Source organism: Petaurus breviceps, unplaced genomic scaffold (genome assembly GCF_028583685.1).
Source record: "Petaurus breviceps papuanus isolate PSGF00001 unplaced genomic scaffold, PetGlider_PUasm1.0 37, whole genome shotgun sequence".
Taxonomy (NCBI): domain Eukaryota; kingdom Metazoa; phylum Chordata; class Mammalia; order Diprotodontia; family Petauridae; genus Petaurus; species Petaurus breviceps.
The window spans coordinates 38,682,409-38,707,784 of record NW_027186296.1 but is presented as its reverse complement, the minus strand read 5'-3'; the positions used below and the strand labels follow the sequence as shown (position 1 = coordinate 38,707,784).

At 36.5% G+C, this 25,376-nt stretch overlaps 1 protein-coding gene across 1 annotated transcript in view; it reads right to left on the bottom strand.

Annotated features, from left to right (window-relative positions):
- DPP8 (dipeptidyl peptidase 8) overlaps window positions 1-25,376 on the bottom strand; it is a 72,012-nt gene that overhangs the window by 8,965 nt on the left and 37,671 nt on the right. The window contains exons 12-15 of the mRNA XM_069098274.1: window positions 24,049-24,128; window positions 9,340-9,492; window positions 8,911-9,046; window positions 7,579-7,724 (exon numbers count right to left, since the gene is read on the bottom strand). Of these exons, the coding sequence (XP_068954375.1) occupies window positions 7,579-7,724; window positions 8,911-9,046; window positions 9,340-9,492; window positions 24,049-24,128 (515 nt within the window). The remainder of the gene's footprint in view (window positions 1-7,578; window positions 7,725-8,910; window positions 9,047-9,339; window positions 9,493-24,048; window positions 24,129-25,376) is intronic.

The following is a 25,376-nucleotide window of genomic DNA, read 5'->3' as shown; positions in this document are numbered from 1 at the left end:
AGTTGCCAAAGGAAAAATTGTAAACTATTAAAACCATATGAAAAAATAGCCCAATTATTAATAATAGAAATGTAAATTAAAACAGCTCTGAGTTTTCACCTTACAGCCATCAAGTCAGAAAAGATGATAAAAGATAGAAATAATCAGTACTAGAGTGGATGTAAGAAGACAGGCAAAATAATACATTATTAATGGAGCTATGGAATAACCCAACTATTCTGGAAAACAACTTGGAATATGCAGTGAAAGTCACTAAACTGTTCATACCTTTTGCCCCAGTAATTCCACTCCTAAGCATATATCCCAAAGAGAAAGGCTCCACATGTATATTTATCAAAATATTCAGAGAAACACTTTGTGTGGTAGCAAAAAAAAAAAGGGAACAAAGTAGGTGACACCAGTTGGGGAATGGCAGAACAAATTGTTGTATATGAATATGTTTTTGTTATAGTCATTTTTAGTTGTGTCCGACTCTTTGTAACTCTATTTGGGGTTTTCTTGGCAAAGATAATGGAGTGATTTGCCATTTTCTACTCCAGCTCATTTTTCAGATGAGGAAATTGAGGCAAACAGGGTTAAGTAACTTGCCCAGGGTCATACAACTAATAAATGTCTGAGGTCAGATTTGAACTCAGCTCTTCCTGACTCCAGACCCAGGGTTCTATCTACTGTACCACCTAGCTGCCCTCTATATAATTACATCATTGCATATGAATGTAATGTTATATTATTATGCCATTAGAAACAAGTAAAATGACATATTCACAGAAATATGGAAATATTCGTATGATCTTATATAGAATAAAGTAAGCAGAAACAAAAACAATATACACAATAACTACAACAATGTAAACCAAAAAGAACCCCCCTACAAAAGCCAAACCTGAGTAACTATAATACTAAGTATTCCTCCTGGAGAATAGATGATAAAATGTATTTCCCTCTTTAAAGGAGAATAGTGATAGTGGTATACTCCATCAGATACAGTCACTACATTGGATAGATATGCTTAATTGTCTCTGGTTATAAGAGAGTATCCTTGGAGGAGGGTGTTATAACTGGAAAAGGCTGTGATATAAATGAGGGGAATTACTGAAACACTTTTTTTTTTTTAAAGATGACATAGTACTTGGGGAAAAAATTAAATACCATTAAAACTAATGCTGATAGTTAAAGTTTCTTTTGTGCCTTAAAGTTTTCTAATAACAGTGACACTTATTTCACATATTTAAGAACAACTGTGAATTGACATGTGCCCATGTTAGTTTCCTGACTCTCCCTATGCCATGTTGTCTGCAGCTACAGCTTCCACCTTCTACTGGAACTTAAACTCCCATCTTTGGGCTCTGGATTAGGAATATGCACATTATCTTATCTTGGTTTTAGGTCTACCATACCACTTTCTGACTTTCTCCATGCCATTTCTTCCCCCCAACACCTCAAACTCTAGTTCTGAGAACAGTAATAATTATCAACACTTTCATTGCTGGAAAGGGCATATTCAGTCACTTGCTCTATGGCAACACTCACTCTGACTTCTTTGTCCAAAATACCCTTCTCACTGGCCATCACTGGTGTTGTCTTTCCCTATGAAAACATAAGCTCCTTGAGGGCAGCTATATTATTGTTCTTGGAACATAATAAGCACTTTATAAATGCCTTTTCCATTCATTCAATTTCAGAAAAGGAAAATAACTTAATTGCTTCTCTGTCTTACACTTCAAAGTGAGAAAAGTCTAAGAGAGTAAATATGTTAGTACTTCCCTAGAACAGGAGCAGCACGTAGTGATACAAATATTACATTGTATAGACAAAAAATTACAGAGGCTCAAAGAATGAAAGGCAGAGAATTCATAGAACAAGGTTCTGGTAAATATCAACCAGAAGGAAAGTGACAAATAAATATAACTCCATAGATGAGCTAGGAAGTAATTAGGAAGTGGCATTAGAAATAATAATAAACATTTATTGGGGCAGCTAGGTGGCACAGTGAATAGAGCACCAGCCCTGGAGTCAGGAGGAAGTGAGTTCAAATCTGGCCTCAGACACTTAACACACACACAAAAAACTAGCCGTGTGACCTTGGGCAAGTCACTTAACCCCAATTGTCCCTCCAAAAAGCAAAAAACAAACAAACAAAAACCAAACATTTATTGAATGCTTCCTGCATGTAAAACAGGTGGTATTATAGGTGATACAAAGAAACATTAAAAATAGTCTTCGCCCTTGAGGAGCTCAGAAACTGGTTTGAGGAGACAAGACAAACAAATGAAAAGTTTAAAAATTATGAAAGGGATAGATTATTCAGTACGATCGAAGAATTTCTGTGAAGAAATATGTGATTAATTATCAAATGGACATCACAACGTACAAATAAATGAGTAAAGAAAATAAAATTTTTCAGAGAGGATTCTGGGAAGATGGTTGAGCACATCAGAAAATTCCAAGCTCTCCAGATTTCCCCCACAAACAAGATAAAATAGCACCTCAAGGTGAACAAAGAGTGGTAAAAACAAATAAGAGTAGGGGCAGAACAGTGTTCCCCTGGGACAATTGGAGAAGATCTAAAGAAAAATCCCAGGATGAAGTTTGGTCCCTGTGAAGAATAAACACCTCCAGGCTAGTTCCACTTAAACAAGAGGTGAACCCTGGGGTTAGCTGGGCTGGGAGGCAGTCTTAAGTCGAGCCATAGGAACTTTTTTTTTTCATTTTTCAAATGCTTTATTAACTTCTGATTTACATCATTAATTTCCACCAGTTTTGAGTTACAAATTTTCTCCCCATTTTTCCCCCACCCATTCCCCGAAAACAGCAGTCCCACAGGATATACCCTCCTCCAATCTGCTCTCTCCCATATCTTCTCCCTTACCCCCTTAGACTTTTCCAGTAGGGCATGGTGGATCTCTATGCCCCAGTGCCTGTATATCTTATTTCCCAACTACATGTAAAATAGTATTAATAATAGTATATATGTCTATATAATTTTAAACATTTGATTTTAAAACTTTGAATTTCAGATTCATTCCCTTCCTCCCTTGTCACCCACCCTTACTGGGAAGATAAGCAGTTCAGTATAGAATGTACATGTGTAGCTAATGCAAAATATTAACATAGTAGATATATTGTAAAAGACTGACTATATTTCCTTCCCTCCTATCCCACCACTGACTTGTTCTATTCTCTACTTTGATCCCGACCCTTTTCAAAAGTGGGTGCTTCCAACTTCCCTCCCCCCAGCCTGTCCTCCCTTCTATCATCCCCCCCTCATCCCCTTCCCCCTACTCTCCTGTAGGGTGAGATACCCTATTTAGTGTGTATTTCATTCCCTCCCCAAGCCAAATTCAGTGAGAATAAGGTTGACCCATTCCCTTTTGCCTTCCTATTCTTCCCCTCCATCATAACCCTTTTCCCTTGCCTCTTCTTTATGAGATAGTTTACCCCATTCTGTCTCTCTCTATCTCCTCTCATTATATTCCTCTCTCACCTCTTAATTTCCCCTTTTAAGCATCATCCCTTCCTATTAAATTGGTCCCAGCCACAGGAACTTTTACCCCCAGGTCAGTGAGGGGAGTTGGCCATCTGAGCCAAAGAAAATTGAGGGAACCTCTGCTGACAAGGAATGCCAGACCCAGCTGTGCTGCTGAGACATGAGAAGGAACCAGCACAAACCAGGTAACTGCAGAAAAAGTGGGGCAAGATAACACTGGCTGTGGGCACTTATAGGAAGCTGGAGGTCTTGGTTTCAGTTCCAGACCAGAAGGGAGAACTGAAAGATCTGAGGCCACACCCCAGGGCTATAAGTGATTACAAAAAAAAAAAAGTTGCTAAAATTTTTTTTTAAATGAGCAGGCAAAGGAGAAAGACTTCAACCACAGAAAATTACTATGGGAACAGAGAAGGCCGGAGTTCATCTTCATCTTCATGAAACAAAGAAACCCTCTTCTACTCTAAAGAGTAACATCAAATGGTGGCCTGCCCAAAAAGAATTCATAGAAGAACTTAAAAAAAAAAAAAAGACTTTAAAAATCAAAGGAGAGAGAGTGAGGAAGAACTGGGGGGAAAAAGAAGAATCCAAGAAAAACATGAAGATTGTAAAAAGAAAGTCAACAAATTAGAAAAGGAGATCCAGAATCTTAAGGAAGCAAACAACTCCCTGAAAATCAGAATTAGGCAAAGGGAAACCAGTGAAGTCATAAGAGACCAAGAAATAATAAAATATAAAGAATGAAAAATAAAAGACAATGTGAAACATCTCCTAAAAAAAAAACTGACCTGGAGAACAGATCAAGAAGAGAAAACACAAGAATAATCAGACTACTTGAAAGCTATGATCAAAAAAAGAATCTTGATACAATCATAAAAGAAATAATTAAAGAAAATTGTTGTAAAGAATTAGAGCAAGAGGAGAAAACAGAAATAGAAAAAATCCACCAATTACAACCAAAAAGAGATCCTACGAGGAAAACCCACAGGGATATCATAGTCAAATTCTGAAACCCCTAGCCCAAGGATAAAATGTTATAAGCAACAAGAAAAAAACAATTTAAATATGGAAGTGCCACAATTAGAATCACACAAGACCTAGCAGCAGTGACACTAAAAGACCTCAGGTCTTGGAACTTTATACATCAAAGAGCAAAAGAACTAGGGTTCTGGTCAAGAATATATTTTTTTAAATTTTTAAATTTATTTTTTTGCTTTTTGGAGGGGGCAATTGGGGTTAACTGACTTGCCCAAGGTCACACGGCTAGTTTGTGTGTGTGTTAAGTGTCTGAGGCCGGATTTGAACTCAGGCCGGTGCTCTATTCACTGCGCCACCTAGCTGCCCCTCTGACCAAGAATATTATACCCAGCAAAGCTCACCATAATCTTGAATGAAAAAAATGGACATTTAATGAATTGTCAGACTTTCGGTATTTTGTTTAAAAAAAGCAAAACCAACCAACAAACCTGAACTAAACAGAAGATCTGACATGCAAGAGCCAAGAAAAAATAAAAGGTATATATGAAAGACTAATTCCAGGGACTAAATAAGGACAGACTGTTTACCTTTTTATGAGAAAATGTAAAACTGTTATTAGTAATTGTGTAGTTTGTAAGAAAGATTGGGGTAGACCTGAGTATGATATGATTTTAAAAAGTAAAACTTTATAGGAACAGCTAAAAAAGAGTAATTATCTTATACAAATGAGGTGTGAAAGGAAGAGTCAACACAGAGGAATTACATGGGGTAGGAAGACTAGTAGTTCTGGAAACCTACTTTCATCAGGAATGGGTTCAAGAGGGAACAATATATCTAGAAGAGTATAAAAGTTTTCTAAACTCAGAAAGAAATGAAATGCTAAGGGGATAGAGAAAGGGGAGATGATAAGGGAAAGATCTTTAAAGGAGAAGGTGAGGTAATAAGTTCAAGTGGGGTACAGAAGGGTGTTTAGATTAATGGGAATGGGAGGATAAGAGAGGGATCCTTGGAGGTGGTAGGTTAAGTAACAGAAGGGAAAGGTAGTGGGTAGAAGTAGAGGAGTCAGGAGGGATAGGAAATAAGAGATATGCACAAACAAAATAAAGATCAGGAGTACAATTTATTAGGGGGAAAGGAGCAGGGGTGGTAATAATTATTTCAGACAAAGTTAAGGCTAAAATAGATTTAATCAAAAGAGAAAAACTGGGAAACTACACTATGTCTCAGTCATATTCATCAATGCTGTTTTAGACTATTTAAAACAACCAGACAGTATAAGGTTGGAATATTGCTGTGTTGTAGGAAGTGATGAGTTGGTAGACTTGGAAAAACATGAGAGGGCAAATTAAAAAAATATGGTCTTACATCGATGCATACAAATGGATATGTCTATATATGAGTATAATTACGTATATGTATGTGCAAATGTATATATGTATGGGTATATGTATTTATATATGTACATCTTTGTGAATATATATCTATGTGTGTATGTATATCTGTGTGTGTGTGCACGCATGCGTGTGTGTGTGTGTCCACATTTAATCGCAACGGGGAGTGGAGAACAAAGTAAAAAGCATATAGCAGGGAACAAAAGAAAATTTACAAGGAAGGAAAGAAAAGATGGACAGCTCTCAACATAATGTGTAGTATTTATTATATAGGTTTTGCTGAAATGGAAATTTATTGTATATTTTTAATCCTTTCTTACATTCTACTGTGCACATGGCAATACATTTTTTCTTTTTTGCTCTTGTATTATTTTAGTTAAATTTGTCGCTCTCATTTTGTATTTAAGTTTAAAATAAAATATATTAAAAAAAAGAAAACAAGAAAATATAGTTTCTTCTTCAAATGAAATAAGGATAGTGTTGTAAAACCCTGAAATAATACAGTCAATCCCCACCCTACCCCCCAAAATTTGGATATGATACCTCCACAAAAGGCTTATTCTGATGCTTCATCATGGATTAGAGGCCATAGCAGAGGCAAACTCTACCAGGTTAGGAAAGTTCTGAGTATATTGCCAGCAACAGACTGTGCCTGCTGCATGAAACCAACCTTGCTAAAGAAAGACAAGTTCATGACCAGAAGGTTGATCACTAAAAGATGAAGTTTTTGGCCCTGGTGACTCATGAAATATAATATAGATAATAAAATAGATATAATATATAAAATGTAATAAATATGTAATACAAATTAAAAATATAAAATAGCACTCAAAACTATGCAATCCCATTCTACTTCCACAGTGAAGACAATTGGGGGATTATAAAAAATAGAATGGAAGGGGAATAAAGTGCTAAAAATTGTAAAGGCTTTAGACCATCTATAAATATTTAACTGCTGTTAATCTTAATATGAAATAAGTATCCAATGACCAACAAGTTGATATACTGCAGGAGGAAATGAACCATATCTACAGCCATTCTCACTATAAGCAAAGCCAAAAAAAAAAATAAAGAAAGAAATGGTAGCTAAATGGAAAGATACCTTATAGGTTCTGATGAGAAGGGCAAAATAAATGAATTAGAAAAGTTGGTTTTATTACATGCAAGAGTGAGGGATTAGAAGGATGGACAGTACAAAGATTGCACAGATATTCATGAAATACTAGAAAATCTGACTGACAGCCTCTAACATAATGACAGATTCTCTATGAAGGACTTATGGAAGGACTTGGGCAAGGGCTGAATGAAAAGGCATTTTTAGGTTATGATTTGTACCAGTGGAGGGGAACACTCATGAAAAGATCATAAATCCATACTGAAGGGTAGATTCAATAACTACATTCCTATCCTCTGTCCCAACCAAAATTTTTGAGGCAAATATTATTTTTACTGAGGGAAAGGAGCTGGAAAAAAGAATATGCACAAAAGAGTACAGACTTCTAAGAAATCTAATGCCTGCAAGACAGATATTATTGCTATACATTGATACTTGTTTTCACCCTTATTTTAATGCTATGGAATGTGGGTGTTAACATAACCTTTAAACAATACCACCTTAGAATCTAGACAAAGAACTTCAGAGTAAGAATAAGCAATTCTGGTTATATGCAGACAAAATCCTAGCTTACTCAACCTGACTACAGCTACTGAAAGTGACACACCTACCTGAGGACCACCATAGATGAACAGCACAGTGGGATATTTCTTCCCAGGCTGTAGATCATGAGGTTTGTACATCATTCCATACAATGTGAATCCTGTAGTGCTTTCAAATGAGAAGATTTCTGGTGGTGTGTAGTCAGGAAGAGGGCCTGTGGGCAAATAAAACCAACCTTAATTCCAAAGGGCATTTATATAGGAGCACTATAATCCTATCTTCCTCCTGGACAAGAAGAAACTACACATGTATACACACAAACACACACACACACTCTCACTCTCTCTCTCATTCACACAAATAACTGCCCATTCTCTTCAACTGGCAGGTTGAAAATAAAGCAAGAGCATTCATCTTCAAAAGATTCTAATGAACATACCAAAAGACCCACACTACAGGAGGGGAAATAAGTTTTGTATAATTCTTGAAGTACAGAAGAAAGGCATTTAAAGTCAAGTATATACACACAAAGCAACTGTGAACTGGATCAGAAGTGGTCAATATGCTGTGTCAAGTTCAGTATGGCTTACTTTAACGGTCAGGCCAGCACTATTTTTGCTATTTCCACCACTGAATGACCAAGTAGAATATTTCAAAATTGTATTTGGTTCACTAAGACTACACATATCTGGCCCTCCTTTCCACCTAAAGATGCAAAATTAAGTTTTGTTTGCATTACAATCAGAGTAGAAATTAAATTGTATTGCTATGAATTCTTCTATGTAGATTAAGTAACTTGGAATTGCACCAAAATTTCTCAATATATACTAAGAAAATGAGTTCTGGAACAGGGCATGTTCAAAAGGTGCTAAAGCAAGACTGTAATTTGTTCTTAGGACACCAAGTCATTTAATTGGACATGTAGTTCTCAGGCATTATGACCCTGCAGTCACAAAGAAGTTTCATGTGCATTCAAGGTAACTACTTGATATATCTTTTCTGCAAGGAAGCAACCTCCCTGGCTGGAAAGCTTTACTGGGAGAGCAAGTAGTGTTTAGGTCAGCAGGCATTTTCCTCTCCTTTTGCTCATCTAGCAATTCATGCAGCTATTTATAAGTACAGGAAGCATCCTCGAATCTATCATAGCTTTTCTAGTGTTATTTTCAAAAAGGCTAGCCAGATACACTTCTGCTAAATGTAGGTGGCAGCCCATCTAATTTCACTATTTAACAGATACTCTGGGGAAGGTGGAACTAATTAAAAGCCTAGCAGCTCAGAGAATAAGCTAAGTGGTGGCAATAACAAAAAGAAAGATCAACCCAATAGTGTATAGACCACATACAGCTACAGTTAGTTAATTCACTGTTCTCATTTAATGTCAATTTAAACAAACTGAATACCTGCTGAATCTAAAATAGTGGCCCAAAATTCTTTTGTTCTGCGTGCTGGGTCATCTTCAGGACCTGAGAGCTTGTAAAGGGACACACAGTGTGGATTCTTCTGGTTACTGTATTTACTTATAAATAAATCACAATGCTGGAGAAAGGGAAAAAGAGACAATCATTTCCTTATGTTTTTTTTTTTCGCTCCATGGTATTATAAAAAGAGATTTTAAAATCTGAATTAGACAAATTCTGTTTGAGCTATACTATGCTATAGCAGGGGACAGAATAATGTTTTAACTTTTTATGATTCTATAATATGTACCTTCAGGGAGAAGTTAATATTAAGTTTAATGCACCTAAGAGTTAAATTGCTACACAATCCAATTTTACTTACTTCAAAATATGGACAGGGTCTTTATGAACCATTCAGACAGGAGTTAATACCTGGCTAATACAGCAGGAATGAGAGTAGCCACGATCTGTCAACCTTGTCACCTCTCCAGGATTGTCATAGCTCACCACATACAAGTGATGCTCTAAAGGGGAGTCTTTGGTGCCTTCAAAATACACCAGCTTCTGTACTTCATCAACTTGAATCTGCCAAAACCCAAAAAGTCGTCAATGTTCATTTTGATTTTATATAGTGAACAAATAATGTATCTAAAACTAAGTTTTATGGTCCAATTTCAATCTCATCCATTTGGTTACTCTTTGACTTGTGTTTAGCATTTTTCCCCTTTAGGGATATAAACTACTCTGTCTTCTTACCATTACTAATACACTGAGTTTATGATTTCAGCTAAAAATAAATCCTATTAATGAAGAAATAAAACAGTAGGATATGTTAAGAATTGGCAGCTTCCCGCCTGATCAGGGAATGTATTTTTATTAAGAAAATTATAGGAAATAAATCCCATTAAAAAAAACAAAAGAGAATTTCTTGGGACCAGCATCTGGTGGCAGAGCAGCTACAGAAGAGAGAATCAAGAACTGAGCCAGAATTTTCTGAGAACTTGTGGTAGTAGAGCTTCTTCTGAAGAGGAGCCCAGGAGCCAGGAGCCCAGGTGACAGAGGAGCCCAGGAGCCTAGGAGAAGACTGAGGAAGCAGAAGACTGAGGAAGCATGACCAGGATGCTGAGACTTTGTTTATGGCTTGGTTGAGCCTTGAATTCCCTGGAGCAGAAATTATGAAGGATTTGAGATAGACTGGACCCTGTGAACTTCAGTGTGGAGCAGGACCTACCTAGAGATCTGGACAAGGAACTGGGAGGTGTCTGCCATTGAACCCAGCTTTTAGGATGGAGAAGTAGAAGCACGACCTTCCCGGGCTCCGGCTTCCACCCTCCCCAATCCATGTAAAAAGGGGACTCTAAACAAACTTTGGAGCTGCAGAACCCACAAAATGACACAGAGAAGCTAACCTCCCGCTGAGGACAGCCCGGCAGGCCGGCAGGAATCGGCCAGCGCAGAGCTCTGGGAGGCTCTAGCCCCAGGGCGGGCCTGACCAGCCGCCAGCCAGAGGGACTCCAGATCAGCAGCAGCTGTGGCCGTTTCCAGATTTATCAATACATAGATGCGACGGACAAGGTGAGAGGCCAGTGCATTCTGGACTTTGGGACCAAGTAAGTGGGAGTGCGGGCACAGCCAGCCAGCACCACGTGGTGGCTTCAGCTCCTGGCCTGCAGAGTGTAGGGGGACCAAGCACCAGTCTGAGGGGTAATCGCTCTTGCTTTAACCTGCTTGGATCTGGATTGCAGTCTAGGGTGGAGGACCTGGGGTGTGTGTTCAGCTTGCCAGAGCCTGTGGAGACCTCAGATGGGCACCCATCTAATACCTCTGGCAACTGAGAAAAAACCCTAGTGTTTGGGATGAAAACCCCCTGTCTGGTGGCAGAGTCCTACTGTGGCAAAAAGACCAAAAATCAAATAATTGAGTGGCAAAATGAGCAGGCAAAGGAAACAAAGCAGACAGAAGATTCCAACATTACATTCCTATTTTGGGGATAAGAAGGAGCAAGGCATGGAACAGGAGGAAAACAGTGAAGTCAGAACTCCTGCACCAAAAGCTTCAAAGGAAAATACAAGCTGGTTACAGGCCATAGAGGACCTTAAGAAGCAGATAAGAGAAGTGGAGGAAAAATTGAGAAGAGAAATGAGAACAATGCAAGAAAATTATGAAATGAGAGTCAACAGCCTGACTGAAGAAAATAATACCTTAAAAAACAGATTGACTCAAATGGCAAAGGAGGCTCAAAAAGGCAATGAGGAGAAGAATGCCTTAAAAAGTCGAATTTGCCAGATGGAAAAAGAATCTCAAAAGCTCACTGAGGAGAATCATTGCTTCAGAATTAGATTGGAGTAAATGGAAGCTAATGACTTTATGAGAAATCAAGATGCTGTTAAACAGATCCAAACAAATAAAAGAATAGAAGGCAATGTGAAATATCTCATGGGAAAAACCACTGACCTGGAAAATAGATCCAGGAGAGATAATTTAAAAATTATTGGACTACCTGAAAGCCATGACCAAAGTAAGAACCTAGAAAGCATCCTCCAAGAAGTTCTCAAAGAAAACTGCCCTGATGTTTTAGAACGAGAGGGCAAAATAGAGGTTGAAAGAATCCACTGATCACCTCCTGAAAAAGATCCCAAAAAGAAAACTCCTAGGAATATTATAGCCAGGTTCCAGAATTCCCAGATTAAGGAGAGAATATTACAAGCAGCCAAGAAGAAACAATTTGAATATTGTGGAAACACAATCAGGATAACACAGGATCTGGCAGCTTCTACACTGAGGGATCGAAGGGCTTGGAATGTGATATTCCGGAGGGCAAAGGAGCTGGGATTAAAACCAAGAGTCACCTACCCAGCACAACTGAGTATCATGTTTCAGGGGAAAATATGGTCATTCAGTGGAATACAGGACTTTCAAGCATTCTTGCTGAAAAAACCAGAGTTGAATAGAAAATCTGACATTCAGATACAAGAAGCAAGAGAAGCATGAGAAGGTAAACAGGGAAAAGAAATCATAAGGAACTTATCAAAGTTGAACTCTTAACATTCCTACATGGAAAAACAATAATTGTAACTTATGAAACTTTTCTCAGTAGTTGAAGGGATTAGAAATATATATATATATATATGTCTTTATATGAGGGTATGCGGGCATATGAATACATACGTGAATGTGTATATGTACGTATACAGGTATACATAGATAGAGGGCACGGGACCAATTTAACAGGAAGGGATGATACTTAAAAGGTGAAATTAAGAGGTGAGAGGAATATAATGAGAGGAGATGGGGAGAGACAGATTGGGGCAAACTATCTCATACAGAAGACACAAGGGAAAATGGTTACAATGGAGGGGAAGAATAGGAAGGCAAAAGGGAATGGGTCAACCTTATTCCTATTGAATCTGGCTTGAGGAGGGAGAGAAATACACACTAAATAGGGGATCTCACCCTCCAGGAGAATAGGGGGGGAAGGGGATGAGAGGTGAGATGATGGAAGGGAGGGCAGGCTGGGGGGGGGAGGGAAGTTGGAAGCATCCACTTTTGAAAAGGGACAGGATCAAAGTAGAGAATAGAACAAGTGGGAGGTGGGATAGGAGGGAGGGAAATATAGTCAGTCTTTTACAATATATCTACTATGTTATTGTTTTGCATTAGCCGCACATGTACAACCTATACCGAACTGCTTGTATCCCAGTGGGGGTGGGTGGCAGGGGGAGAAGGGAATGAATCTGGAATTGAAAGTTTTAAAATCAAATATTCAAATATATATATATATATGTGTGTGTGTGTGTGTATATATATATACACTATTATTAATACCATCTTACATGTAATTAAGAAATAAGATATACAGGCACTGAGGCATAGAGATCCACTGGAGAAGTCAAAACGGGTATGGGAGAAAATATGGGAGAGAGCAGATTGGAGGCAGGGATATCCTGTGGGACTGCTGTTTTGGGGGGATGGGTGGGGGAAAATGGGGAGAAAATTTGTAACTCAAAATCTGGTGGAAACGAATGATGTAAATCAGAAGTTCATAAAGCATTTAAAAAAAAAACAAAAAACAAAATACACCACCACCACATTTAGAGTGGTCTGATTTTATTTTATTTTTCAAAATTTCAAAATATACTGTTCTAATGCAAGATACTTTTCAACAAATCCTTTTAGAAAACATTTTGATTAATAACAGAAAACAAAGAGATAGCTTTTAACTTTTGGTAGTATGATACCCAACACTGACTGTCACATCTGATCAGAATTTTTATGTCTTTCCATGTTGATTTTCTTTCTACTCTACTTATTGTGTACATTGGTATTCTGGCTCACAAGTCAAGCTGCATCGTTTCACACAAATCTTATAATTTCTCTGGATTCTTCTGATTTGTTGTAAGGTAGTATTTCATTAGAATTACATATCATAATTTGTTCAGTCATTTCCCAATCAGCATATATTTTGTTTTCAGCTGTTTGTTATCACAAGTAATGCTGCTATGAACATTAGTGTACAAAGGAGTTTTTTTTTTTTTTTGCTTCTTCAGATATAAAGTACCAGAAATTGGATCTCTGGATCAAAGGGCATGAAAAATTAGTAATTGTTTTTACAGTTATAATTTTTCTCCATAATGGTTCAAATATTTCCCAGTTCTACTAGCAATGAAGCCTGATTACCTTTTCAAGGCCCTTTAAACAAGTTTCTTCCCACCCTCACCCCCATCTTTTAGTCTTTGTTAGCCTAATGAGTGTAACTAAGGTGGTACCTCTAATTTGTTTTAATTTACATTTCTCTACTCATTAGTAATTTTGAATATTTTTTTTGGTGGTGACAGTTTGCAATTCTTCTGAAAAGTGTACATATTTCTCTGATCAATCTGCCTATTAAGGAATGGATCAATCATTATATATGCCAGTTTCATATAGAATCTAGACAAAAGACTTGAGTTATTCAATACAAAGATTTTTTTCCCATTACATATAATTTTTTCTGATTCTAATTGGAATGATTTTATGTTCCTTTGTGTTTTAAATTTTAAATAATTTAGATTACAATTTCTGTCTGATGATTTTCTTTTGTTCCTTTTCTAGTTACAAATTCTTTCGCTAACTATAATGGTAAAAGATAACATTTCATTCTATTCTATTAAAAAACAATGACAAAACTTACTTTTTTACATAGAGGTCATTTACTGGTTTGAAAGTTATTGTGGTACAAGGTATAATAAAATGCCAATCGAAATCTGAATCTACCAAATTGCTTCTCAGTTTCTCCATACTTCTTGTTGAGTAAGCAATCCCTTCCCCTGGACCTTGTTTTATTTTAGGGCTGACTGCTGCACATGTTTGTTTCCAAGCTTGCTTATCTGGGCAATCCTACTGATCTACTTTTCTATTTTAAATCTAATACCAATTATTTTTGGTAATTACTGCTTTATAGTATCATTTGAGATCTGGTAGTGCCAACAACACCTTCTTTTATTTTTTAAATTTATTTTTTCTGATATTCTTGACTTTAGATTGCTCCAAATTAACTGTTATTTTAATTCTATAAAATATTCCTTTGATGATCTGATTGGCGCAATACTAAATTTATAGAATGATTTGGATATCTTCCTTTTCACTATATTGTAACCAGTCAAGAATATGAAATATCTTTCAATTTGTTTGGAGTGTTTTTATTTCTGTAAAAAAATGTTTTATCATATTATCTAAGATATATGTTGATAGGTTAATTCTCATATATTCAACACACTTTTTTGTGCTCTTATATCTCCTCTAGTTTTTTTTTGTAGTAACTTATACAGAATATCTACTGATTCTATGAATTTACTTTTTATTCTACCACTTTCCTAAATCTAGTAGCTATCGACTATTTTTTTCATGAATTTTCTGGGGTTCTCCAAGTAGATCACATTATCTACAAACAGAGATAATTTTACCTTTTTTTGGCTTATGCTTATTACCTCAATTTCAAAGTCTTTCTACTTATCATTTTGAGCACTATGTCAGATAAAAGTGGAAAACAGTAAGTGACCTTGTTTTAACTCTGATCTTATTGGGGCTTTCAATGTTGTACTTAAAAAAAAATTTAATCACTCCATCTTTCTTCTCATCCATGTTTTTCCCATTACAAATACTGCTAGGTTTTGATTTAAGATAGATACTTTTGGTCACAGTAAGGTAAAAATATTTTTATTCCAATTAAAAATTAACACAAAATGGATACAATATTTTTGGAGACTGTCTCTACAGAATATAATCACTTTGTTTTAATTAATTTTGTTATTAATATCACGTTCAGAGTTTGCTTAATGTTTTTTTTTTAAGCAATTGGGGTTAAGTAACTTGCTCAAGGTTATTGCTGGGTGTGGTGCTAAGTATCTGAGCCCGGATTCAATCCCAGGTCATCCCGACTCTGGGGCCAGTGCTCTTACTCACTGCACCACCTGGCCACCCCTAAGCAACTGGGGTTAAGTAACTTGCTCAAGGTTATACGCCAGATGTTTTTGGGTGGGTACTAAGTGTCTGAGCCTGGATTCAATCCCAGGTCATCCCGACTCAGGGGCCAGTGCTCTTATTTGCTGTGCTACCTGGCCTCCCCCAGAGTTTGCTTAATGTTAAACCATCTTTGCATTCCTTTTGTTAATTCAACCTGATCATATCAGTTTCTTGAATATGCTGCTAATCTTTGCTAATACTTTAATATTTCAGATAATTTAATATGATTATTTCTAATGATAAAATCTATTACTTTCTGAGGTTAAACCATTTCACAGTGCTAAGGGTTTTGGTGGCAAGAATTTCCTTTTCTGTAACTTCAGTAATTATGGTTCTAGCACTTGCAGCTTTCTAGGTCACATCTCCATGGGGGCTGTTTCCCAGAATGATGGCTGAGTTGGAGGCAGAGGGAGTATTTTTTTTTTTGAGGGGGAAAGGCAAGGCAATTGGGGTTAAGTGACTTGCCCAAGGTCACACAGCTAGTTAAGTGTCAAGTGTTTGAGGCTAAATTTGAACTCTGGTCCTTCTGACTTCAGGGCGGGTGCTCTGTTCACTGTGCCACCTAGCTGTCCCCAGAAAGAGTAGTCTTAAGGGACAATGCTCTTCCCAAAGCTCATAGGTTCAAGGTCCTGAGCTATCTCCATTGGGGAGAGTAGGCATCCTTGTTTTGCTGCTGAATTTATTGGGAAAGGTTTTGGTGTATCTCAGTTACATGTGATACTTGCTTTTGGTTTCAAATAGATATTACTTATGATATTGAAAAAAGGTTCCTCTATGGCTATATTTTATAGAGTTTTGGACATGTTTGTTGTACTTTGTTTAAGGCCTTTACTGAATATATTGAGGTAATTATGTGGCGTGAGACTTTTTTTTTAAGATTATACTGACTGTTTTTCCAATGTTGAAATAGTCTTCAATCCCCTGGAATAAAATCCAACTTGGTTATAATGAATGATTTCTTGAATGAATAGTTATTGTTTGAAAAGATTTTATTTAAAATTTTTGAATTGATATTAGTGATAATTGTATCCTTCCAAGGTCTGGTATTAGGCTTATGTTTGTCTTGTAAAAGGAATCTAGTCAGGTGCATTTTTCCTCAATTGTTGAGAATAATTTGTGTACTACTGATACTACTTGTTATTTAAAAGTTTAATAGAATTCTCCTATAAATCCATCAGGGGCAGGAGCTTTCCCTGCCTTCCCTCCCTCTCCCCCTCCTTTGGTAATTCCTTTACACTAGGTCTATTTCCTTTTCTGAGATTGGATTATTTAAGATTTCTATTTGATGTTCTATTAGTTTGGGTATTTTATTTTTTTGAAGATATTCCTCTATTTTTGGTTTCTCAGATTTGTTTGCATGTAACTGTGTATAACAGGTTCTAATTTTTTTTTTATTTCTTCTGGTTTTATCATGATTTCATCTTATCTGCTATTTTGTTGACTCGATTTTCTTTCCTCTTTAATCATATCAGTTTTTTCAAAGGACCAGTTTTTAGTTTTATTTATAATTCTACACCTGGAGGTTTTTTGGGGGGGAGGGGCTTCTAGTTTATCTATTTCTCTTCTAAACTTTAATATCTCTTCTTTTATGTTATTTTAGGCTTATTTGTGAGCTTCCTAATTTTCAAAAATGGATATGCAGTTCATTAATACTCTTTTTTGGGGGAAAAGCAAGGCAATTGGGGTTAAGTGACTTGCCCAAGGTCATACAGCTAGTAAGTGTCAAGTGTCTGAGTTTGGATTTGAACTCAGGTCCTCCTGACTCCAAGGCCAGTGCTCTATTTACTATGCCCAATAATACTTTTTTTTTCTGTTAACATTAGTGATATGATTCACACCCCCCCCCCCAAGAACTGCTTTAGCTGCATCCTAGAAATTTTTGTTTCATAAACATAATTTTCTTTCATATATTTATTGTTTCTATGATTTGTTTTTTGACCCACTAATTATTTAGTATTTTACTGTAAAGTTCCTATATGGGTATGTATCTTTTGTTTGTGCTACATGAATTGATTACTATTTTTATTACTTTATGATCTATAAAGGATATATTTACTATTTTGGTCTTTCGACATTGTACATGGTCAGTTTTTGAAAAATTTCCCTGTTGTGCGGTGTGTGTATATGTGTATGTGTGTATGTGTGTGAGTGTGTGTGTATGTATGTGCGTCTTTAGCAGGCCAATTTTAGAAGACAGCATAAGTCTTTTAGTTCTGTTTTCTCCAGCATTTTGTTCAGTTCTACATTTTCCCTTTGGTTTTCTTTTTGTTAGATGTATCTAAAACTGAGAAAGGGACATTAAAATCTGCTATTATTGTGTTCGTCTTTACCCTCCTGTAATTCAGTTAATTTTTTTCCTTTTATGAATTTAGATGCTAAGGCATTTAGAGCATTTAAATTTAATATTGATACTGGTTTGTTGTCTATGGTTCCTTTCAATATAATATAATTTTCTTGTTTATCTTTTTTTAATGTTCTGAATGTTTGTTTCTGCTTTGTCAGATAGCATAATTACAACTTCTGCTTTTCCGGATTCATCTGATGAAATTTTTTCCCCCTAGACCCTCATTTCTACTCTATATGTTTTTGTTTCTTAAAATGTGTTTCTTATAAGCAACTGATTATGGAATACCCTTTTTTTTTTTTTAAGCAATCAAGGTTAAGTAACTTGCTCAAGGTTACACGGCCAGTTATTTCTGGGTGTGGTGCTGAGTGTCTGAGCCTGGGATTCAATCTCCAGGTCGTCTCAACACTGGAGCCGGTGCTCTTACTCGCTGAGCCACCTGGCCGCCCCTAAGCAATTGGGGTTAAGTAACTTGCTCAAGGTTACACGGCCAGGTGTTTCTGGGTGGGTGTTAAGTGTCTGAGCCCGGGATTCGATCTCCAGGTCGTTCTGACACTGGAGCCGGTGCTCTTACTCGCTGTGCTACCTGGGCGCCCCGGAATACCCTTTTCTTATCCAATCTATCACTTTTTCATTTTATTAGATTGTTTATCCATTCACATTTAAAGTTATTATTAGGTTTTATATTTTCTTCTATTTGTCTCTAATACCTTTTTTTTTCCAATTAACATTTTCCCCCTCTTCCTCTGTTAACACAGTACTATGTCATTTCAATCATTTTAGCTTAATATATTTTGAGGCAATCCCACTGTCTCTCTTCTCTTCATCCTTAACACCCTTTTTTCTATCTCTACTCCTCCCCCCACTAACTTCTCCCTGGTTATCTCTTTCCCTAGTTTTGGAATTTTGCTTAACTTATTAGTTCCTTTTTTTTGTTTGCTTTCATCTGGTTATTTAATCTTTCCCCTCTTTTTTTCGTTCTCAGTAAAGAGTCAAGTAAAAAAATTCCCTTTCTTCTCCTTCAAATTTTTCTATTCAATAGTTTTTAAAATTCCATTTTCTGCGCATTTCTCTAAAAAGAATTTCTTTCCATCAGTTTCTTCATTATTTATATTTCCTTTCTGTATATTACAGATTTTTATTATTTGATCCATGGTTCCTATGCTTATTTTGCCCTTCTTTCATCTCTATTCCTTATGGAATTAAAGCTTCTAAGGTATATACTTCAGGCTCCTTCTAAAGATCTTGCCCTATTGCCCCCCCCCCCTTTTTTTCTATTGTACTTCACTCTTAGAAATACCAATTCCTGCAGGTTATAGATAGATGTTATTCCATGGTGGAGATTTTCCTATGTTCCTGATTGTGCAGTTCATTGTTCATTTTTGACTCAGGCCTTCCAATGGTAGGTTTTTTTCCCCCGTGTGTTTCAAGATCTCCTTGTATCTGTGCCTTCCATTCTTCTGGGTGTCAGCTGTCCCTAGGAGCTATTATTCTCCTCTTAAGGGAGGACAAGTGATCTCTCTAAGCACCAAATCCCTGCAGATTATATCCATTTTAAGGTCCTGGTCTCCCTTTGTGGAATATCTCTTCTCCTATAGAAGCATTCATCAGTGGTACCTCTTCTCATCAAAGAAATAAGATTTCTCCTTTCTTTCCCTTGTTTCTGCCTTTGCTTCTCTGCCCATTTGTTGTTTTTTTTTTTCTTCCTGAGAGGATATAGGAGTTATTTTCCCTTCACTGCTAGCCTTTGACTTACTCAGGCTACATCCCATAATCCCCTCCTATGTTCTTCCACCCTGCTCCCTTTTTATGCACCCTCCCATTCTGTAATTTAGTCCTGCAAAAACACTGATTCTCAATTCAGACCTGTAGGTGGAATATTGTGACTTAGGTCATCATGTTTCATGCCTGTTTCTACATCATCACTTCTATTTGAATTCTGCTTGTCTCCTTATGCATACATTTAGAAAGAAATCTCTTAGCACTACAAATATAAAATAAATGATTTTGATTACATAAAATTAAAAATGTTTTGCACAAACAAAACCAATAAAACCAAAATTATAAGGAAAGCAGACAACAGGAGGAAAATTTTTGCAACAACTATCTATAAGGGTCTCATTTCTCAAATATATAGATAACTGTGTCAAATCTATAAAAATACAATTCATTCCTCAATTGATAAATGGTCAAAGGATATAAACAGGTGATTTTCGGACAAAGAAATCAAAACTACCTATAGTAATATGAAAAAAATTCTCTAAATCACTATTGATTAGAGAAATGCAAATTAAATCAATTCTGAGGTACCACCTCTAACCTTTCAGATTGCTATTATGACAAAAAAGGAAAATGATAAATGTTGGAGGGAATATGGGAAAACTGGGGCACTACTGAACTGATGGTGGAGTTGTGAACTGATCCAACCATTCTGGAGAGCAATTTGGAACTATTCCTATGTTTTTTGAATTTCCTTTCCTTAATATTTAAAGAACTTTCTCATGATAGTTTGCAGAATTTGATGTCCATGGAACTTTTTAATTTAAGTGTATTTTGGAATTTGCATCATAGGATTTTTTTCTGGAAGCATTATGTGGAATCTTTTAATTGGCACTTTATTTTCTAAAACCAAAGGTTCTGGGCAGTTTCCCAGCTAGTTAGGATTGTTCTACCCATTATCCTTTTTTTTCTGTGATTTCATGGGTGTACACTTTAGTGGAAATACTCTTTACCAATGCAGACTGGCACCTCACATACAACTTACAATCTTAGAGAGTTACTGGGGGTGCTGAAAGGCCAGGACTTACTGAAAGTCACTCAGCTAAGAAATGTCATAAATAAGACTTGAACCCAAGTCATCAGAATACAAGGGCCTCCTTCTAATTTCTACATATGCCCTTTCTCTGTTTTCTTCTACTGCCCAGCTCCTCTCTGTTATATCTACATATGAAAAATACATTATTTCAAATTCTCTTGGAGCATTTGAATTCAGAGTCATAGTTAAAACCACAGCATAGCTTGTAAATAAGTGAAAGAAGGTACAGTGAAAAGGTTTCCTTTACTCAAAAAGCAAACAAAATCTCACAGTAGCAGAAACAAGACATTCTTAACAAATTGTGTCAAGATACTGAAAAAAATATTTTCTTTCAGTTATACCTTTGTACGTTTTCTATTACTGTCAATACAAACATGCTCTGAACAGGTATCTACTACTGTAGATACAAATGTGATTCTAAAAATAACAATTTATGAAATATCTGCTAAAACTCAAAGTAACTTTTTCAGATGGCCTAGTCATATCTTTAAAATTTGAGTTACAAATTTTCTCCCCAATTTTCCCTACCCACCACCCCAAAACAGCATTCCCACTGAATATCCCCTTCCCCACTCTGCTCTCTCTCATATCTTCTTTAAAACACAATCAGAATAACTCAGGACCTGGCAGCTTCTACACTGAGGGACCGAAGGGCTTGGAATATGATATTCCAGAGGTCAAAGGAGCTGGGATTAAAACCAAGAATCATCTACCCAGCAAAACTGAGTATCATATTCCAGGGAAAAATATGGTCATTCAGTGGAATAGAGGACTTCCAAGCATTCTTGATGAAAAAACCAGAGTTGAATAGAAAATCTGACATTCAGATACAAGAAGCAAGAGAAGCTTGAGAAGGTAAACAGGGAAAAGAAATCATAAGGAACTTATCAAAGTTGAACCATTAACATTCCTACATGGAAAAACAATAATTGTAACTTATGAAACTTTTCTCAGTATGAGAATAGTTGAAGGGAATAGAAATGTATATATGTGTATATATATGTATGTGTATATGTATACATACATATGTATGTTTATATAGGAGGGTATATGGGCATATGAATACATATGTGAGTGTGAGTATATATGTCTACCAGTATACATAGACAGAGGGCACGGGATCAATTAAATAGGAAGGGATGATACTTAAAAGGTGAAATTAAGAGGTGAGAGGAATATAATGAGAGGAGATGGGGAAAGACAGAATGGGGTAAATTATCTCATATAGAAGAGGCAAGGGAAAATTGTTACAATGGAGGGGAAGAACAGGAAGGCAAAAGGGAATGAGTCAACCTTATTCTCATTGAATCTGGATTAGGGAGGGAATGACATACACACTAAATAGGGTATCTCACCCTACAGGAGAGTAGAGGAGAAGGGGAAGAGAGGGGGGATAATGGGAGGGAGGGCAGGCTGGGGGGGAGGGAAGTTGGAAACATCCACTTTTGAAAAGGGAAAGGATCAAAGTAGAGAACAGAACATGTGGGGGGGGGATGGGATAGAGGGAAATATAGTCAGTCTTCCACAATATATCCACTATGGAAATGTTTTGCGTAGTCTTATCTATGACATTTCTTAGCTGAGTGACTTTCAGTAACCTATACTGAATCGCTTATCTTCCCAGTGAAGGTGGGTAACAAGGGAGGAAGGGAAAGAACCTGGAATCCAAAGTTTTAAAATCAAATGTTTAAAATATATATATATATACACACACACATATTATTCTTAATATTTTGCATGTAACTGGAAAATGAGATATACAGGCACTGGGGCACAGAGATCTACCGTGCCCTACTGGAAAGTGGAAGGGGGAATGGGAGAAGATATGGGAGAGAGCAGATTGGGGAAGGGGATATTCAGTGGGAACACTGTTTTGGGGTGGTGCGTAGGGAAAATTGGGGAGAAAATTTGTAACTAAAAATCTTGTGGAAATGAATGATGTAAACTAAAAAATAAAAAAGAGAAAAAAATTTTGGTTTTAAAAAATGTCTTATTTTAAAAAGTTAAGTGTTTTCTATTATTAAAGTTTTTTTTTTCCTGAATGAATGCAGAAATAAATAAGTTGCATTGGGTAACATGGTATATGTAAAACCTAAATGGAAGAAGACAGTGGGTTAGGGCAGGACACAGACACAAGGGACTTCCTAGGTTTATGCTAATCCCTGTAAAATGTTAGGACTGACTGTCCTTTATAAAGATAGTCTTCAAATAGCAGCTGGAAGCCAGACTGTCCAAAACTGAACATGATTAGTCAATTCCCTGCCCACATGCAGAAAGAACAGTACGACAGAATGGAAAAATGTAGTATCGGAGTGTGATGAACTGGATGCAAGTCCTGGGCTTTGTCATTTATTAACATAAGATCATAACACCTCTGAGTCTCAATTTCTGAGAACCTTTTAGTTCTATATCTATGATTCTATGAAATTAGAAACCTTGAGTGGGAACAAGAAGCTGATCTTGAGTACCACCAACTAATGTAATGCCATTACAATTCATTCGTAGGTCTAAGACACATATAGGTAGGGAGAATGAAAAAAAGAGAAGAAAAATAATAGTATAAAAGGAGAAAATAGAGAGAAAAAAATGGATTGTAGAATGGTAAGAGGTAGAATGACATTACCAATTATCCAAGTGGTATTACTGCCATAGATTGGTAGCTTTGGGCTAATCTTTAGACCTACATGAAAACAATTTTGGAAATTCCTTTGATAGACTGAGAATCTGATTACTCTTCTTTGTCACAAAATAATCAAATATATTCCACTGCTACTTGTTCTTTTCCCTGACAGCTCTAGAACTCTGTATAAAAACTTTCTCAAGTGATACAAGGTAACAGCTAATAGTAAAGACAACTGAGTCTCTGAAAAGATTAAAAAAATGTGTATTGTAACTACACCAGAGAATATTAGACTTTAACCAGGAATTAAAGTTTAGACTATTCTCCACCTGACTGTTTATGATTCTTTAGCAACACAAACAAGTCTGGTTCCTGTTCTTCCTTCTCCCTCTATATTCACCTTGAAGACTAAAAGGCAACATTTACAGTAGCTAGTACACATAATCCTTTAATAAGTCCCATATCAATTTGTGGCAGTCACATTCAGTTCTGCTCTAAATGCTAGCAGCACACATCAAGCCAACTGTATATGTTACACATTAATGATATGATGGCTCTTCAGGATCCTATGAAGCCAGTAATCCTTTGGATAACTCCTGATCCAAAATATTCAAGCAACATTGCAACATTTTAATTATAGGTATGACAAAGTAAAATTCAAGCTACTATGAAGGACAGACAGGGAAATGTTAATACTTATTAAATCACTTTCACGAGTCGGATAAATGGAAAATTTCTCTTTCTCTTCCCCATCAATTCAAGCTCTCCATAACATCTTATCTAAGAGCAGGAATCATTTCACTTTGTATATTCATTTTATAGCATGACATAGGAGATGCTGACTAAACCGAAAGAACTTACATTAGATCCATGTCGGCCAAGCACTTCCCATTCACCACTTGTAATTGCTACTTCTTCCTTGACTGGGCACTTGAAATCACCTAAAGATTAATACATAGTTAATTTGAAATTTTAGTAGGATTCTAGAAATATATTCCTCATAAATTGCCCTAAATCATGTTTTTTGAAGTGAAAATTGATTGCTTGTGGGTGGGCTGAGCCAATATAATAAACATGACAATACTTTTGTAAAGAAATTTACCTATTCAATGCTATACCAATCAAATCACCAAAGGATTACTTTATTGAGCTATAAAAATAATAACAAAATTGATCTGGAAGAGAACAAGAAAGTTAAGGGAATCAGGGTAAAAAAAAGTAGGAAGGAAGGGTATCTATCAATACCATATTTCAAACTATACTAATAAACTATGAAAATAAAAACAACTGGCTAAGAAATAAATAGAGGGGTTGATCAGGGGAACAATATATGGAAACAAACTAACACAGTAGCCTACTGTTTGATAAACCCAAAAATTCCTAGCTATTGAGGCAAGAATTCATTATTCCATAAAAACTGTTGAGAAAACTGGTAGTCTGGCAGAAACAAGGCATGGACCAACATCTCATACTAGAAATCAAGACTAGTTCCAAATGCGTGTGTGACTTAGACATAAAAGGTATTATCTTAAACACTATATGATGATAATAACAGCTAGCATCTATATAATGCTTACTATGTGCAAGGCACTGTGCCAAGCACTTTACAAATAGTATCTCATTTGATCCTCACAAGAACCCTGGGAGGTAAGTGCTATGATTATCCCTATTTTACAGTTGAGGAAACTGAGGCAAACAAAGATTATGACTTGCCCAAGGTCACATAACTAGTAGGTGTCTGAGGTCAGATTTAAATTCAGGTCTTCCTGACTGCTCAGCAATGTGGCACCTAGAAACTATGACATACTATGTATGGTCTTTACAGAGATATGTCCAGACTTCCTCAGCAGGTGAGCCTCTTCAAATTTCATTGCTATACTCTGTGCTGGCCCAGGATGCAATGGGAGATCTTGGCCCTTTTGGACTAAGGCTTTTTCAGGTTCTCACTCTGAGTGAGGTAATGCCCTACCAGAGTATGAAATCCACAGGATCAGGAGGCTAGGTGCCCCTAAAGACTTCTTTACCCTTCATCTCCAAATGAACATGGAGATTCAGTTAATTAGGAGTAAGGAAGAAATGACCTATTAGAAATATAGATAGGACCCAGAAACACCTGGCCATGTAACTTTGAGCAAGTTACTTAACCCCAATTGCTTAGGGGCAGCCAGGTGGCTCAGCGAGTAAGAGCA